The sequence below is a fragment of the Herpailurus yagouaroundi genome, unplaced genomic scaffold (assembly GCF_014898765.1).
Source record: "Herpailurus yagouaroundi ecotype Mexico unplaced genomic scaffold, PumYag 77, whole genome shotgun sequence".
Classification (NCBI taxonomy): Eukaryota; Metazoa; Chordata; class Mammalia; order Carnivora; family Felidae; genus Herpailurus; species Herpailurus yagouaroundi.
The window spans coordinates 80,114,978-80,133,763 of NW_024412388.1; the positions used below are offsets into that span (position 1 = coordinate 80,114,978).

The 18,786-nt window shown below is 35.2% G+C and overlaps 1 protein-coding gene across 5 annotated transcripts in view; it reads left to right on the plus strand.

Annotated features, from left to right (window-relative positions):
• Positions 1-18,374, plus strand: part of FNBP1L (formin binding protein 1 like) — a 121,093-nt gene extending 102,719 nt beyond the window's left edge. For 3 of the 5 annotated variants that reach the window (XM_040471008.1, XM_040471011.1, XM_040471012.1), the window contains 7 exons: positions 2,958-2,972; positions 5,962-6,071; positions 9,756-9,888; positions 10,265-10,359; positions 12,466-12,614; positions 14,032-14,190; positions 18,050-18,374. In XM_040471008.1, coding sequence (XP_040326942.1) covers positions 2,958-2,972; positions 5,962-6,071; positions 9,756-9,888; positions 10,265-10,359; positions 12,466-12,614; positions 14,032-14,190; positions 18,050-18,075 — 687 coding nt within the window. In that variant the 3' untranslated portion in view covers positions 18,076-18,374. Of the gene's footprint in view, positions 1-2,957; positions 2,973-5,961; positions 6,072-9,755; positions 9,889-10,264; positions 10,360-12,465; positions 12,615-14,031; positions 14,191-15,481; positions 17,766-18,049 lie in introns of those variants that run through there. The other 2 variants (XM_040471009.1, XM_040471010.1) reach the window with 2 other exon arrangements.
• The last annotated feature ends 412 nt before the right edge of the window (positions 18,375-18,786 follow it).

Sequence of the window (18,786 nt, forward strand, 5' to 3'; positions counted from 1 at the left end):
TTTTGTTTTTTTGTTTTTTTAAACATGGATTTACATGTCAGTCCATTCACTTACAAAATAAGTCTTAAGGTATTTTGGGGGGAAATTTTTGTTTTTTGGTTTTTTTTTTTGTAAAAGGACCTGTGCATACAAATTGGTGTAGAATAAAGCAAAACTGAGAGAGATAGAATTCTCTTATTTTTAATGTTTATTTTTGAGAGGGTGCAAGTTGGGGAGGGCTAGGGAGGGGAGAAAAGAGAATTAGAAGCGGGCTGTGTGCTGGTAGTCTGACAGCAGCAAGCCTGATTTGGGGCTCAAACTCATAAACCGTGAGATCATGACCCAAGTCAAAGTCAGACGCTCAACCAGCTAAGCCACCCAGGTGCCCCAAGTCTTAAGGATTTTTAAAGCTGATGAGTTGTACCATTCAAATCAGAAACTCTTGTTTTGAACTATGTTTGCTACGTTGTTTTTTATTAATATTATATTTTTAAAATATTTATTTTTGAGAGAGCATTAGCGGGGGAAGGGCAGAAAGAGAGAGAGAGAGAAAAAGAGAAAGAAAGAATCCCAAGCAGGTTCTGCACTGTCCGGGGTGAGCCTGACATGGGGCTCAAACTCACAAACTGCGAGATCATAACCTGAACTGGAATCGAGAGTCGGATGCTTTAACCAACTGAGCCACCCAGGCGACCTATTGTTTTTCCTGAATATCTGCTTTTGGCTTTCTAAAAAATTATAATTTTTCTTTTTTTTTTTTCTATATAAAGTTCCTAATATTTTTAAGGATCTGAGAAATGTTATATTGGACCAGTGTTTTTGAATTTGATGGTTGATACCATTAGACCTTTTCTGAGGGATGATGGTGTATAATTTTCCTTATGTGAAATCAGGAGCTAACCATTAATGGATAATTGGTGCACACCTCAAATTAACTATTTAATATACAAACAAATATTTTTTACTATATAACTGTTTCATTTGAGATTGTTGGGTAATCCTTTTTTTTGGAAGTAGATTTATCTAGCAATAACAAGTCCATATTATCTGTCTAAATTATTCATGGTCTGAAAGACTTCATAGTCATATTTGTAAGCTTTTTATTTATTCAGAATACAGTTATCAGTATTTTCCTATCTTTAAAAGAAATCTAATAATTTTAATAATTTATATTTATATTTAAAATCTAATCATTTTAATTGCCTAATTTCCTTTTTAGTTCCCTTGTGTATTTATTAAGGTATGGGGGTATGTGAAATTTTCTAGTTATAGGTACATGATAATTGTATATGAGAGGAAGATATTTATGTATTGAACATGACTTACTTAAAAGAAAACTTGAATATTTTTCTAATTTTACAAAGAACTTGAGTTTTTTGTATCCCTAAATCTAAGGTTAGTGTACCATAAATTAATTTTATAATTGATATAAAACTAGACTAAAACCTGAACCATTTGATATTTCAGTTATAATTATCTTAATGTTTTCTCTGAAGCATATTAATACATAAACTGGAAAAATAATTTTTATTTCACTTAGAAATTTAGCTGGGGAAAATTATAAAAGATAAATTCAAATACTCTCTTGTGCTCTACATAATTTTGTCTTAATAACATTAAAGAAGACCATGAATATCTTTTTAAAACTTAAACTTGTTAACCTTTTTACCAGGAATTTTGTGATCCTAAAATAAGTTGTGCTTTTTGTTCCCTGAAACTACTGACAGTCTAAAGAATGTTAAGCTTAATTGGAAAGCTAATGGATAGCAAATGTCATCTTTCTTATCATCATAACCATTAATATATATATAGCCAATTCATTGGAGATAAGGGGTAGATATTTTTGTCAGTTATTTATTAAAGTTCATATTTTTTATGTGAAATTCTTCTACCTGACATCCCCCTTCTTTAAACATCATGATTTAGAAAACAAAGAAAAATAAAAATTTTAGAGGTTGCAAGCCATGAATGAATGAAGATTAATTGAAGATGAGCTTTGTAAAGCCAAATTGCATATTACGGGTCACAAGGAGTGTGTGTGTGTGTGTGCGTGTGTGCATGGACACATCTGTGCACACGTGTGTTTACTTGGTATGTTTGGTAGATACATTGCCAGTTGCAGAGCCGTGCTAACCCACCTCATGTGGGACGGACACACACAGACATACACACACCATTAGTGTATATATGTGTGGTACATACCACACGAGTAGTATATGTACTGTATGAGAGCACTCTGGCTATATCCTTTTATATTTTCAGAAAGAAAAATTTTATCTAGTTTTCTTTCTAAAAATTGACGTTATATTTTTAGTGTTGCATATGGATTTCAGAAAAACTGAAAAGTAGACACTCCGTTTTCAAAGCAACATTCAACGCATGTATTTGTGTCTGTTAAGAAATATGTATGGGAAACTTGAATCTGGGTGACTCATTGTTTTGATAATGTGTTTCTAATGTGTCTGTACATTTTTTTAAAAAACCTTATAACTAAGGTAGAAATGTTACCCTTGACATATTTAAATTCAAAAAAGTGTTTTGAACTATAGCAGTTCCTGTGATGCCAGTTTGTTTAATGCATTGGGAAGAGTTTTTCATTTTTTAATACTTCATAGAAGAGTTTTTCAAATGGCTAATATTGGATCTTTATATTTAGCTCTTCAAATATTAGTATTTTGAGAATGAAGAACTATAAGTAAAATCCACTTACGGAGAATTTCTATTTACTTTTAAGTTTTTGTTTGTTGCATTTAGAAAATATCTGCCCATTATCATCAGTGTATTTTTTTTTTTTTTGCAAGTAATTTACTTTCCCCAAAATGTGCTTAAAATTGTTTTTCTGGCATAATTGTTTGGATTGTGAAATGTTCATGATTTATTTTAATATTGTAAAAAAAAAGTATAAGTTATTGCATCTTCTGTATTGATTTCATGTGAATAATTTACCATTTCTTTCTGTTTTCCATTGAACTATTCAGTGGTCGGTGAAGATGGTAAGCCTTATGTGCTGATCTATATACTGTGCCAACATTAAATAATCTCAAAACTTTTTTTTTTTTTTAAGTTTATTCTGAGAGAGAGAGAGAGAGAGAGAGAGAGCGAGTGAGCATGAGCTGGGGAGGGGCAGATAGGGAGACAGAGGATTCCAAGCAGGCTCCATGCTGTCAGCACAGAGCCTTGTGTGGGGCTCAAACTCCCAAACCACAAGATCATGACCTGAGCTGAAATCAAGAGTCAGACACTTTACACCCAGGTGCCACTCAAAACGTTGTTTTTTTTTTTTTTTTTTTTTTTATTCAGACTAAGTAGTAAGGTACAACCTTACATTTTCACCTTGTATGTGTCTTTTCTTGTTATAATTTGATCCATAGTCCAACATATGCCAGTATTTCTTGATGTCATAAAATTCTAAAATAATGTGGTTAACTTTAATCAACCTATTAAGTTCCTAAATGTTACTGAGTGGAGTCCTTGTCATGTTACAGAGCATAAAATTATAGTTAATTATTAAGTTACATGGTAGAACAAAAGTTCATATTTTTACACAAGGAAAATTAAAAATGATTTTTAATGTCTTTTAAAAAGATTGTATACGTGTTATTTGTAGTTTATCACAAGAATCATTAGATTTTCAAAATAGTAAGAAAGAAAATTTCCTACTAATTTCATTAGAGAGTCAGTACTTTCTTCTGTAGTACTGAATGGGAATAAAAGCACACATAACCTAAATTATAGTATGTGCTTGCGCAGTTGTGAGTGAGTGTGTGTGTGTGTGTGTGTGTGTGTGTGTGTGTGTGTGTGTGTGAGATGGTCCTTTATACATTTCAATCACATTAATGGAACTACATTGTGAAGACCTAACCCCCAAATCATTGGGGGTTGCATAATTTCTTATTTTTAGAAAGTAGACCACTCTCTTTCAGACCAGTTTCTTTCAGACTTTCAGTTTAGCCTTTTTAAAATGTATTCCCTTGTAGTAGAAGTTGTCAATAAATACCTTACAGGTCTTTATATCCATTGGAAATAGAGTGTTTAGCTCTCAAATTCTATAAAAGAATCGGTTATGTCAAAATGGGATATTAGAAATGCTTTCATACCTACTGTTACTAAATTTGAGAACAAGGTTTGATTAGGGGTAAGTGGGAAGCAGGCAGGTTTACTTACAGGTAATTGTGAGTTTATTGTAATAATACCAAAAAATACCCACATTGAAATATATTTCTTTACTTCACTAGATAGTTTTTCAAAATTTTAAGAAATATTTAAAAATATATAGATTAAAAGTTTTATCTTTGGCACATATATAATACTTTTCAAAACCTACATCTGAAGTTAGATTAAAACCGACAACTTACATTAATAATTGACCCCTAAATTTAAAGGCACCTTAGGAAATTCTGCCATTCATTTATTTAGGTCAGATTTGGTTGATTGACATTTTACTATTTCTGCTACTTGGTAGATTAAAAAACCAAAGCCACTTAGACAAGATGCCCTATTTTTTAAGGTGAGCTTGTTGAATATCCATAATGTATAGGCCAGTTGGGGAAAATTCTGGAGATTCTGTTATTAATGAAATGTTAACCTTTGATCATGGTTCCATCCTAAGAGTGAGTTTTCTCTTTTTTTAAAAGTCAGGGAAACATTCTTATAGATGGTGAAATAAAGCTACTAAGTATGTTATGGGCATAAATGGCCCAGTGAACAAGGATGAGTTTCATTTCAACAATACTTTAAAAATTGAACTGGCATATTCTTCAAATCACCATTTAATTTTCTTTTAATTTTTTTTTTTTTAACGTTTATTATTGAAAGAGAGAGAGCGTGAGCAGGGGAGGGGCAGAGGGAGAGGGAGACACAGAATCTGAAGCAGGCTCCAGGCTCTGAGCTGTCAGCACAGAGCCCGACGCGGGGCTCAAAGTCACAAACCGTGAGATCATGACCTGAGCCGAAGTCGGATGCTTAACCGACTGAGCCACTCAGGCACCCCTCATATCGCCATTTTAAAAAGAAAAATGAAGAGTGATAGGTATCATCAATTTTTGGAGTGTATCAAAACTTATGTAAATATGGGTTTATGGTAAATAGAATCAATAGTTGCTAATATTGGCTCTGTTGTGTAACCTCTAATATGAGTGACATGATTAACATTTAAGATGGGAAAGACATAATTTGAATCAGAAGTTTACAACTAAATACTAGTACTTTTTCCTAAATGATAGTTTCTTGCATATTAAAACATTAAAATTTTTTCAAACATCAAGCATCTTTCCTAAAGAAGGATCACATCTTTAATCTTTGGATTTTATCTTTCTTTTGGGAAAAACTGAGGTATGTTATTGGTTGTACAAAAGGATAATTGAAAATAAACTCCTTATTAGAATAATTTCTACTTTCAGTTCACACAATGGATAGTTTTACCTTTTGTATGTTTTGGTTCTAAAGAGTGGTTTAATAAGTGTAATCATTCAGAGACTATGCAATATTAAAATATATTTCACCAGTTAGATTATCTCTGTGAGGTAAGTTGCCTACTTATTTGTATAAGCTTTTCATATTTGCAGTCTGAACATTCACAGTATTTGATTTGGGAATGTGGTGATGTTACATAAAGAACAATAATTTGTATAGGTGAGAAATGTTATGTGTTTCCATTTTGTTGTTGTTGCTGTAAGAAGGTTCATATGTATTTATTTTAACTGCCAAGACCTGAAAATGATGTGATAGTGGTCATTACCAATTTTCTTTATCTGGTTATATTTTTACCTGTTCTATTTCATGATTTCATAAACTGGAATTCAAGCTTTGTTCAATATAGTTGTTTTAATTTACATACACATATCTGTGTAGATTTCTTCTTAAAAGTTTGGGGCTAATTTTAAATTAAACTTAAAACTGATGTGTATTTTTATTTTATAGCGGGTATATTTAAAAAAGAAAATTTCCTCAAGATGTCTTTTATAATTTAGATTCTCTTTTCAGGGCCCAGCACTGGAAGATTTCAGTCATCTGCCACCAGAACAGAGACGTAAAAAACTACAGCAACGTATCGATGAACTTAACAGAGAACTACAAAAAGAATCAGACCAAAAGTATTCTTCTATTAAGTCTTTTTTACCATTATTATTCCTTTCTGGGTATACTTTGAATGATATGTTTAAATGTGATGTATCGAAGATATAAAAATCATATATCCTAATTAAAATATCTTTTGAGGAAAAAATACACTCCTAAACTTTGCAAAATTTTATGGTTGCTGTGTGATAAATAAAAATGAAATGTTAGTTTCTTAGGTTGCAGTTTACTTATTGGATGATAATAGTCCATGTCCTCAATAATATTGCAAAACAGTTTATTTTATTTATTTATTTATTAAAAAAAAATTTTTTTTTTCAACGTTTATTTATTTTTGGGACAGAGAGAGACAGAGCATGAACAAGGGAGGGGCAGAGAGAGAGGGAGACACAGAATCGGAAACAGGCTCCAGGCTCTAAGCCATCAGCCCAGAGCCCGACGCGGGGCTCGAACTCACGGACCGCGAGATCGTGACCTGGCTGAAGTCGGACGCTTAACCGACTGCGCCACCCAGGCGCCCCAGCAAAACAGTTTAATGGTTCATTATCAACAGCAGTTTTCACCAACATTAACGGCCTCTTACACCTTGATACATTTCATTTTGCTTTGATACATAAATTGAGCTCAGTAGAAACCTAAGGCTATAATTATTTTGTTTGCAGCAAGTTAACATACAGTACTTGATTACTTATAGCTTCAGATTCATTGACTCATTGCTGTAATTTTTTTTCAATTTTATAAAAAGTTTCCTTTGGTTCAGTTTTGTTTTAATGAACAGATATTTATGATGAATAAAGGGTTATTACAGTGAATTGGTGCCTTTACTGTCTGCTTTTATAGTAAAGATAAAATTGGAGCTTAAACCATAGCATGAGTGATTGAAAGTTTTTGGACGGTTTTGTTTTTGTTTTTTTTGTAGCTCAGGCAGTTTCGTTCCAGATTTTTTTTTTTTTTTAATTGAAGTATAGTTGACACGCATCACATTAGTTTCAGGTGTAGAAATGATTGAAATTTTGATGTTAAGAATTGTACATCAGGTATAATGGGATGCTTAATCATAAATGAAACACTGTAATATAGTTAATTCTCATTATTTGTGGTAGTTATGTTTTTTTAATTTTTATTTATTTTTTTAATTTACATCCAAGTTAGCATATAGTGCAACAGTGATTTCAGAAGGAGATTCCTTAATGCCCCTTACCCACTTACCCCATCCTCCCTCTCACAACCCCTCCAGTAACCATCTGTTTGTTCTCCATATTTAGAGTCTCTTACGTTTTGTCCCCCTCCCTGTTTTTGTATTATTTTTGCTTCCCTTCCCTTATGTTCATCTGTTTTGTATCTTAAAGTCATACGAGTGAAGTCATATGATATTTGTCTTTCTCTAATTTTGCTTAGCATAATAACACCCTCTAGTTCCATCAATGTAGTTGAAAATGGCAAGATTTCATTCTTTTTGATTGCTGAGTAATACTCCATTGTGTGTGTGTGTGTGTGTGTGTGTGTGTGTGTGTACACACACACACACACATCTTTATCCATTCATCCATCAATGGACATTTGGGCTCTTTCCATACTTTGGCTATTGTTGATAGTGCTACTATAAACATTGGGGTGCATGTGTCCCTTTGAGACAGCACACCTGTATCCCATGGATAAATGCCTAGTAGTGCAATTGCTGGGTCGTACGGCAATTCTGTTTTTACTGTTTCCACAGTGGCTGCACCAGCTTGCATTCCCCCCAACGATGCAAAAGAGATCCTCTGTCTCCGCATCCTCTCCAACATCTGTTGTTGCCTGAGTTGTTCATGTTAGCCATTCTGGCAGGTGTGAGGTGGTATCTCATTGTGGTTTTGCTTTGTATTTCCCTGATGATGAGTGATGTTGAGCGTTTTTTCATATGTTGGCCATCAGAGTGTCTTCTTTGAAGAAGCATCTATTCATATCTTTTGCCCATTTCTTCATTGGATTGTTTGTTTTTTGGGTGTTGAGTTTGATAAGTTCTTTATAGGTTTTGGATACTAACCCTTTATCTGATATGTCGTTTGCAAATATCTTCTCCCATTCTGTCGGTTGCCTTTTGGTTTTGCTGATTGTTTCCTTTGCTGTGTAGAAGCTTTTTATTTTGATGAGGTCACAATAGTTCATTTTTGCTTTTGTTTCCCTTGCCTCTGGAGATGTGTAGGGTAAGAAGTTGCTGCAGCTGAGGTCAAAGAGGTTTTTGTCTGCTTTCTCCTCAAGGATTTTGATGGCTTCCTGTCTTACATTTAGGTCTTTCATCCATTTTGAGTTTCTTTTTGTGTATGGTGTAACAAAGTGGTCTAGGTTCATTTTTCTGCATGTTGCTGTCCAGTTTTTCCAGCATGTGGTAGTTATGTACTATAAAGTTATTGTGAGCACTGAATTCGTGAAGACTGAAATGGAAAATACAGGTTTAAGGCTCCATTTAGCCTCTGGCCACAACATTTTCATCACCTGGTCAGTTATAACCTTGTTTTATATGTGTTTCTATTTGAAGACTCATTATAATATATACTGTTGGTTTATTAACTTTGAACTCAGGGCTGATAGCACTGTAACTCATGCCTGAACAAAGTCTATCTAACCACATAACATTTTTTCCATAAGGCATCTCACAGCCTTCTTGCACTTAGAAACACTAGACAGTACTTCAGCACTACACTTAGGGGCTTATTTTAAAAAGAAAAAGCAATGAAGAGCACAGAATTAAAAAAAAAAAAAAGGCACTAGATGGACCCCGAAAAGGATACTTGTTCAAAGTGTCTAAAACTTAGGAAAGAAAGAAGGCTGAAATTACTCAAATCTTCTAAAGATAGGTGATATTAAAATAGTAGAGTCAATTATATTTCAGTAAAACTAGAAAGTAGAAGGGATCGTTTTCAAAAAGACGTATAAGATGAGATGAGAAGAAACCTCTGTCATTTTATGTAACACACTTAAAGGATGAGCAGAAGTTGAGAAAGAGCCACTGAAGGACATTATGAGACAGTAGAGGTGAGAAGAAAGGAAAAGAAAATGTAACTTCTAGGAAATTAAGAAGGAAAAGAGTTGTTAGCCAGTAATGTCAGATATTAGAGGAAGTCAGAGTACTGACTGAGGCATACATAACCTACAGTGGTGTGATTAGAGAAATGAGGAGGAGATGAATGAGCTGGGAGAGGGTCAAGTTAAACATGTATTCCTGTTTCTAGCATGGATGAGTGGGAGGCCAAAGATGCTGTGAACTAAGGAGGAATATATGTCTATGGAGGAATATAATGAATTTGATTTGGGACATGATGAGTTTAAGAATATTGAGGAATATTCTTCCAGTCCTTGATTAAACCTATATAAATACAAAGACACACATGTGTGTGTGTGTGTATACACACACAATATACATATATGTAATATATACTTACATATATTACATATATAAAATCTCATAAATGAGAAGCAAGAAATGAAAAATCTCTTTTTTTATTCCAAATGTTTTAAGTCGGTCTTCATAAATTGCCCACTCTATACAATCATCTTTATGCACATTATCTGTAAACAGGTAATGTTTGACTATATTTAAAGAGATGTTATTACTCTGTTAAGATAGGCTACATGAGAGCCCCCCCAAATCAAATGAAACTCTTTTATCTGGGAACATATGAAGTGAATATTTAATTCTGTGACTTCCTTCTCATTTTCAGAGAAGCACTCAACAAAATGAAAGATGTGTATGAGAAAAATCCACAAATGGGGGATCCAGGGAGTTTGCAGCCTAAATTAGCAGAGACCATGAATAACATTGACCGCCTACGAATGGAAATTCACAAGAATGAGGTAGGTTTGTTACTTTGCAGTTGTCTAAGACAAATTCATTTGTATAAACTTCATTATGATAGATTGATTTTTGCTACAATTTTATCTTCAAATATTTAATTTTAGGGTTACTATCTAAAAGAAAGGAATCATTATGGTCTATAATCTTTAGAATTAGTCCCTCATTCAAGTTTTTCTTTTTAATTAAAACTTTATGTAAAACTAAACATTTATGCTTATCAGCTATGAAGTTGATCGTTGGTCAAACTGGAATAAAGGTTTCCATTCTCTAAGAATTACATAATTATAAAAACTCAAAGCACATTTTAATTGTAGACTATCTTTTGAGCTTTTAAGAATACTTACTAAGCCCAGTTTTATTTATTTTTTTCCTAAGGCTTGGCTCTCTGAAGTTGAAGGGAAAACAGGTGGGAGAGGAGACAGAAGACATAGCAGTGACATAAATCATCTTGTAACACAGGGACGAGAAAGGTCACTTTTTGCATTTTATTTGTATTTTTTTCCCCTCAAACTTCTTTCACTTTTTTCTAAATTTCGTTCTAAATTTTGTTCTAAAATTCATTCTAAATTTCATACAGTTCTTTTTCTTCTTCCTTGATGTAATGGGTTTGGCTTTTAATAGCGTTAGTCTTATGAACCTAAATGATTTTCTGTTTCTTTACAGTAGTTACACATAAAATATGAAATTTCCCATTGCTGGTTTGTTCTAGTTTGTCATACATCCAAAAACAAAGGTATGAACATAGAAAATTTGTGGAGCTACTGTCTGAAGGCATAGGCTCCTCAGACCTGGGAAGATTCCCTTAAGGTTTAGATGGAGTTGGATGGCTTATGCCGAAGAAAAACTTAACTGTTAAATTGCTTAAAGTTTTGTGAAGGAAAAAACAATATTGTTAGTTTGAGTCAGAGCTTCCAAAAGGCATTTTGCTAAGTTTCCATGCTTTCATACCATTTGTGACAATTTCCCCCTCTGTGTATATGTCTCTCCCCACTCTGCCCCCACTAAGAGCCAACAAATTAGAATTCTCCTTAGAAAAAATTTGAGAGATCTAGTATCAAATCTTGGTTACTACTTACAGTGTAATTTGAGCAAGTCATTTTTAATGATCTCTGAGTCCTAGTTTCCTAAAATACAGAGGTTAAAATCTCTATCATACAGGGGTGCCTGGATGGTTCAGTTGGCTAAGCGTCGTCTGACTCTTGATTTTAGCTCAGGTCATGAACTCCCCTTTTGTGAGATCAGCCTTGCATCGGGCTCTGCCCTGACAGCACAGAGCATGCTTGGGATTCTCTCCTCCTCTCTCCCCTTCCCATTCTCTATCTCAAAAATGCATAAACTTGAAATAGAAAAATAAAATACCTACCATATAGTGTTATTAGTAATAAATGAAGTAATGTACATAGAGCACCTCATAATAAAATACCTGGGAACAGTATGTGCTTGAGAAATGTTAGTTCTTCCTTCTCAAACTCTTATCACTTTTTGAAAGAGTACCTGTATATCAAGAGAAACCCACAAATATACTGGTTTTCTTACTAGTTAAAACCTAGATTAAAGTAATCTAATCTCTCTTGTTTGTGTTATTTAAGAACGTGGCTTTTAGGCATACTAAAAGTGCTTTTAATTTCTGATCATACAGATTTTCCATTATCTTGTTCAGTCATTTGATTCTTTAGCAAAATTAACATTTTTTCTCTCTTTGACTTAAAAATATTTTAAGGAAAAAGATGCCTGTGGGTTTACCTGTTCTTTTGGATTTTCTGAGTTTTACTAACCTCCCTGTTAGCATGATTAATTGGAAGTTAACTTTATTAGGAGTCTTTTTGCTTTCAGTGACAATAAATATGAAAAGGGATTTTATTGGCTTGCTTTAGGGAGAGCTTGATCTAAGAGCTCAGATGATATCCACAGGACTGTTTCTCTCCACCTCACAGTTCTACCTTCCACTATATTGGCTTCATTTGAAGGCTTCATATGGTGATCTTCCAAAGCACTGGGCTCATATTTCTCCAGGTCCAAGTCCAGTGGAAAAGGAAGGGAGGGAGCTTCTCTTCAGTCCTAAGGAAAAGTCTCTGTGGGTCTTTTCTATCTGACCAGGTTATAAGCCTACTCGTTAACTATTCACTCTGACCACACAAGTGCTGTGCTGAGACGGGCCCTCTGGAGCCAGGACAGAACTCCCCAGGAAGTCTGTGAACTGACCATAGGTCTGGGTGGGTCTCCTGTGGAATTTTAGGGTTCTTTTGCCAAAAGAGGAGGTGATAAATCCGGGATGATGAAAGGCAAGTATTCCCTACATTTCTCCATTTTATCTCTGGACCCAGTGATAGACCTATTTGTTGAATGCATGCCATATGCCTAGAACACTGTAATTTTTTAGTTTCAGGAACTTCAACAAAGAAGCATTTTGTATTGCAGGCAATTTATATATATCATCAACATTTAAGACAAGGCTTAATTTGGAACTGTGTCATTGATATTTAGTTCTGTGAATTGATGCTGAGATCAACCTTCAGATAGCATAAAAAGTTTCCATCTTTGTGATACTTGATGAGATAAACTTCTATGTTTTATAGTCCTGAGGGAAGTTACACTGATGATGCAAACCAAGAAGTCCGAGGGCCACCCCAACAACATGGTCATCACAATGAGTTCGATGATGAATTTGAAGATGACGATCCCTTGCCTGCTATTGGACACTGCAAAGCTATCTACCCTTTTGATGGTATGATTTTCTTTTGTATTTGATAACATTGGTTCCTTAAAGTCTGCATACACTGAAACATGTACTTAGGTGTCCTTAGCTAAATAATACATTGTCAGAAAATTATAATTCCAGCTCATTAGTATGAATATTTTTGTTTAACTGTATTACAAATAGAGGTTTTTCTTTTATACATGACACTGAAAGAAAATTACCGGTGTTATCAGCATCCCAGTACAGATTTTTATTTGACTGTCAACTTTGGTTGATACAGAATTTAATTTCCTCCAGAGATCTTACTAATGCTACATGTAATCACTAAAGTTGAAGCAGCTTGAGCAGGTGGCTCAGAACCTAGGAAGTGGAAGTCTAGTGGATGCCACTATAAGCTCTTCCTTGTAACTTGCTAACATTGAGAGACAGGTACAAGGCAAATGGCATAGCTAAATGTCCTTATTATAGCTTGACTCTGTAGGTCATATTTTCCGGTGAGAAAAGGAGAGAATGTAGTAGCTTCTGACTATGCCATCCTTCCCCTGTGAGAGGTGGGGAGCAATCCCTGTGAGGGAAGGAAGACATTGTGGTTCTCTCTTGCAGATTTTTCTGCTTGTGGACTGTGAAAAATCCTTTTCCTCAATTCTGAGGAGCAGAGTAACACTTTCACAAATAAATTGTTATAAAATGGCATATGACTTAAGGTCCTTCCCCACCCATCCGTTGTATTAATTTTAAAGTTGAGTAAAGTTTTTAATTACTCCTCATTCTGAGAAAATAATACTGAATAAGGGCTTGCTATAATGTAACCTAGAGAATTTAACATGTTAAATGAAGACTGATTTGTGAAAACTGTTACTGCTAAGCGGGTTGGGAGTGGTTGGCAATGGGGAAGAAAGAGAGCCCTGAGGTTCATGAGGTTTTGAAGGAAGTTTGTGCTTTGTGGCTGTGACTATTCTGCTTTCACCATCACCAGAGGGGAACCTGTGTTTTTGTCTGCTCTCTTTCAAAACTATATTCTTCTTTCTTCCCGCCCTCTCACAGTCTTAATATTTTCCTGATTTACACGTCATGAATTTTCTCGACAGCAATGCCACTCAAATTTGGGAAAAGAGTTGGAGAAGTGAAATAGGAGTTAGAATATCCTGTCAAATCATATAATGTCATTGAGCTCAGATACTTCATCTGTTATATGGCGGTGATATTAATAATGCCAGTTTCTCAGGGCCACTGTCCAGTTCCAGTGAGATAATGTTATATATGAAAGTGTTGGATAAACTACAAAAGCATCATAGAGCTGTTGCTAATAATATCTTGTCACTGGGCTCTTGGTTCTAGGTATGTTGAAATCTAGTAGAGTTTCATGTTGTTTTGTATTGTGTTTGTAACTTTTACTCGAAATTATTACTTTAATTACACTTGTGCTGTGAAAATTCTCATTTAGGACATAATGAAGGTACCCTGGCAATGAAAGAAGGTGAAGTTCTATACATCATTGAGGAAGACAAAGGTGATGGCTGGACAAGAGCTCGGAGACAGAACGGTGAAGAAGGCTACGTTCCCACATCATACATAGATGTAACTCTAGAGAAAAACAGTAAAGGTGCAGTAACTTACATCTAAACTAACCAGGCAGCTTTGTGACATGTATGACATAGGAACAATAATGGAAAATGGAAACACATTCAATGGGTGGGAAAACATAAGAAAACTTAAAGAGCATCCAAGATACATTGTTCACTATGTGAGCTGAGTGTAGGCTCTATCTTAAAGATGTGAATAGTACCACAAGAAACCGTTCTCATGATGTTTTACCATTTGAGTGACATTGGTGTGAAGCTTAATTGATGCCTTTTGCTTTATGTCCTGCTTAAGTCTCTGTGAAAGATTTGTGCTTTTCTGCCTTATAAGTTATAGAATTTGATCTTTGGGCAGGAATCCATAGATAGAAAGCCCTCTTCACCTAACACACACTTTGCTTCTGAAAACACAGTGACTGTAGTGAATTTAAATAAGTAAAACTGCTCTGAAATGCTATAGAAAGCTGGCTCCCAAAAGAGTGGTTTAGCATAGGAGTTTGAGTTTTTCTAGCTACAGTTTTTAGGAAGAAAAGTCATAGTTGGCTTATTGAAAGAATAAGAAATACAGTCATTTTCATTTTCCTCCCTATTCTTTGCTTTGGTTTCCTAAGGGAAGAAAACAAGCACCTCAAACGTAAATCTATTTCAGTAGTAGGCTAATCAAGAGACCTGCAAAATAAGCCCACCTGGTCCAGCTCTTGAGTGAATAAAATGGTTTTCTTCTGAGACCTGAAAATATTTTCATCTAGTATACTACAAATTTTTAATAATATATAAGCTTCCTTCCAAATTAATGCTTGTATTTTTCATCTTGAATATGTCTTTGGGGAAATACCGTTTTGGTGATTGTTTAGCATTTAGCAGTTATACATAGGAAAATAGATTCTAAGTACACTGAGAGGAAATCTTGAATGGAAGGCAAGTCCTGGCAAATTTTACTTTGAAAACTTTTGACTGACTGGGTTGAATGACTATATTATCTTTATCACCATTTAGGGCATTTCCTCATTTTGGCTAAATCATCAATTCAAGATTTTTTTTTCCCATTAATTTCAACAAGCATTTGTTGGAAATACTGTACCATAAAGGATTGTGCAGTGCTGGTCATGTGGGGAAGTAAAGTGAGGAAGCACTTAAGAGACTGGTCCTTTAAGTTTGCTCATGTCCCAGATTTTTCTGGTGTTCTCACATAGCTGACTGTAAAATAATTTTAGGACAGACACTTTGGGGACAGACACTTTAAACTGAACACCCCTTTTGGTCTTACCAAAGGTCTTCAGTAATTGTTCTTTTCTTTTTCCTCCTGGACTACAGGTTCCTGAAGAGGGTTTCTGAGGAAATGGGCAAGATGTTGAAGGAGGTTACATGCAGCTGCTTTTAGGGGGAGGGTATTAGAGTTGTCAGGCTCAAACAGAGAGTGAGAGAAGCAAGTTGCATGAGTGCATGCAGACGTTTTTTGTTTTGTTTTTTTTTAAACTAACTTCATTATCATTTCCATACATTGTTTTAAAAAATCACTGTAATACCAATCCTTAAATTGGTCATTCACAATTATTCACATAAAGGGAACAAGCCGAAAATGGCTAACCTTTTTTTCCATTTCTTTTACTGATGTCTAAATCAGAAAGAATGCAGAGCTCTCATTAAATTTGTCTTCTCTTTGGCTGTCCCAACAGGACTGTCTATCCCAGCTCTGTTCTAATTGGCTTTTAGACCCGTCGTCTGTTAGAACCCTTGCCATTCGTCAGTGTCTGCCTGCGCCACCTCTGTGCTTGCTTAACATCCTGTTGCATGTCTAGAGTGATTGGGCTAGATTTTTCAGGCATGTCTTTATAATCCCTTGTTCTCGTCAAAGCCTTTGTTTTGTTTTACATTTGTAGTGCAAGTCACTTTGTCAGACATCTCCAGCACTAATGTTTCCATCCTAGTATTCGTGTACGCTGCTATAACTTCCCCACTACAAACATTCCAGTTTGGGCATGATGAAGAAGTAGTTTGTGGACCTGAAGTGTCTGTGATAAGAAAAAGAAAACATCTCTGCTCTAGCCTACAGCCCGGTTGAAAGAACTCTGAAACGTGATCCATCTTCACCTCAGTCTGGGAAGAATCTATAGTCAGCACTGAAATCCTGGCATAATAAACACACAAGATCCTCACCACCTCAAGACACAGGACTGTTGTCAGAAGTCAGCTGCTTCCATTCAAATGCTGCCTTAAACTAGAGTGCCTAAACCTGTCGATTGCCAACACTACCACTACAGTATCCCACAAAGGGCTTTATGTGTCAGCTCGGTGCGACCTCCTTTAACTCGGCAGCGCTGCCGCGGGTGCCGATGTAGCCTTGGTAGGTGGCTTTTAGAGCTCTACCATGTGTGATGGTGCATCTTCAAATTTATGCATCAGACTAAAGACATGTCCAAGTCCATTTTACTTTACTCAGTGTTTTTAGGAGAAGTTTTATGGACTCCCTCCCCCCCCCGCCTCCCCGTTGTGTTTTAATTTGGGGTGACCATGTTCTTATTAAAATGGTAGTCTGTTTCCAAGTGATGCTTTTGTTTCAACCAGATAAAATTTAGTGAAACTTTGTAATGATCTATGTGCACTTTTACTTGTACAATGGAAATTCCTGTTTGTTTATACTTGTAAATATAATTGTTGTTAGTGCGCCTGTTGCTCATGTTGTCCTGCCTCGCATTTGTGATTCTGTTAATGACTTGTATCTTAACTAATTTCTTAGTAGTGTTTAATAGGGAGATGGGCATGGGTGGGGGGATATTTGTACCACAGAAGCTTCATTAATTTTGTTCTTTACTGTTTTGAGGGAAGAAAGAACGTGAAATGGGTCTGTGTATTACTGGATTTTAAGCAATATTTTAGAAGCTGTGTGACTGCTTTAATAATTCTTTCCCAATGTTATTTGAATCCTACTAGCAGTTATACTAAAGCTGAATGACAATTGTGTGAAAGTTAATGCCTTCATAAGATCAAGTGCACCCCTGTTACACAGCTGACATATAGCGTATTACCTTTGAGGCTAGTAAACTATGAAGTTTAGATTTTGAATCTCTTTACAGGGTTATTTATATAATGTGACATTATTCAATACTGACAGACTACATAAAGTAGTTTTAAAATCTAGTGCTATTTTTATTTTAAAGGTTAGCAATGAGGAGGAAATGTGATCTGGCTGTGTTTGTCCTCTGTACAAAGCCTGAAGTGCTTGTGTTTTTTTGGCTGACGGCCACAGAGGGCAAAGTTTAAGGCTTTCTTGTAAGGACTAACTGTTCTTTTCAGGCTACTGTTTGTTTTTCTCAAAGCAGGATTTGCTTCCGTAGGAGGCAAGGTCCTTCACGTGGCATAGTGCAACCTGTACGTGGGTTATTACAATAGGACAGACATTTGTACTTGCACAGTTTAAATCATTCTTAAATCATTCTTAAATTTTGAACATGTGAATTGTCCAAAAGAAATCTTTAATTTTTCAGTAATTTTTACTCTTTTTGTGCACATGTTGATTTCTTAATGGTAAATGCTTTGTTTAAGATAGTGTTCTCTGTTGAGAATATTTTCATGGAATAAAACAATCTTTTCATGGTCAGTTAAGGTGTATAGTGTGTTATCTATCTCTTATTCCTACGTGAACTAAAGATATGTCATTATTTTGTTCTTTGGTGTGCTAAATGCCTGATGATACAAAGTAGATGACGAGTTCTATAAGTGGAAGCATCTGTGTTGAGTGACTTTTTTTGCAAAGCAGTTTTGGAAATTTTATTTTAGTTTTAGTTTCTTTCAAGCTTTCCTAAAGGGGGGGGGGGCTGTTTCTTTAGAGTAAATTTAAATTGAGTGTGGTAATTTGAACTTTTTATCTTTATTCTACTGTAGCTGTGTTGCACAAACTTTCCTTTTAAACCGTCTTCTCCTCTGCGTCCATAAGAAGTGACCCTACGCCACATACCTCAGTCTGCCCACAGGCTGGACAGCATTTACTGTGCTTCTGCTTGAATTCCTGGTCAGAGAGCACCTGGTCTTCCTGGCATTTCAAAACTTGGGAAGGTATTGTTTGCTACAGTTAGTGTCACATCTGTTGTTTTAGGTAATCTTAATTGCAGAAGATTCAGCTTTTTAAAGGGGCAAATATGAAGCTATGACTGTTAACTTCTAGAAACCCCAAAAGAGAATAAAACTCAGGGTTAATCCTGAACAAGGAGGGGTCTCTGTTGTTGTGATTAATAGAGATCTATGCCAAGCTTGGAAGTGGCAGGAAAACAGTGTCAGTAACAAAAACTCAAAACAATGAAAAGGGCTTTTGCTATCTGAACTGAGATCAGGGAAGTCAAATCCAACTTGCTAGGGAAAGATAACATCCCTGTAACAATCTCAAGAGGAAAATGATCTCCAGACTTGTTGAAAAGGATAGATTTTCTTTGTGAGAAGCTATTAGTTTAGATGAAAAAATCTAAAGAAACACCAAACCTATTTCAATGAGCTCATCATATACCTGGGGTCAAATGCATTCCTGACTATAGTTACTGTGAGTAAGAAACTACAGAAAATAGAAGAGGTGCCAAAAGATTAGAGATGGAAAAATACAGGTGAGGAGTAAGTTCTGAAAAGTTTGA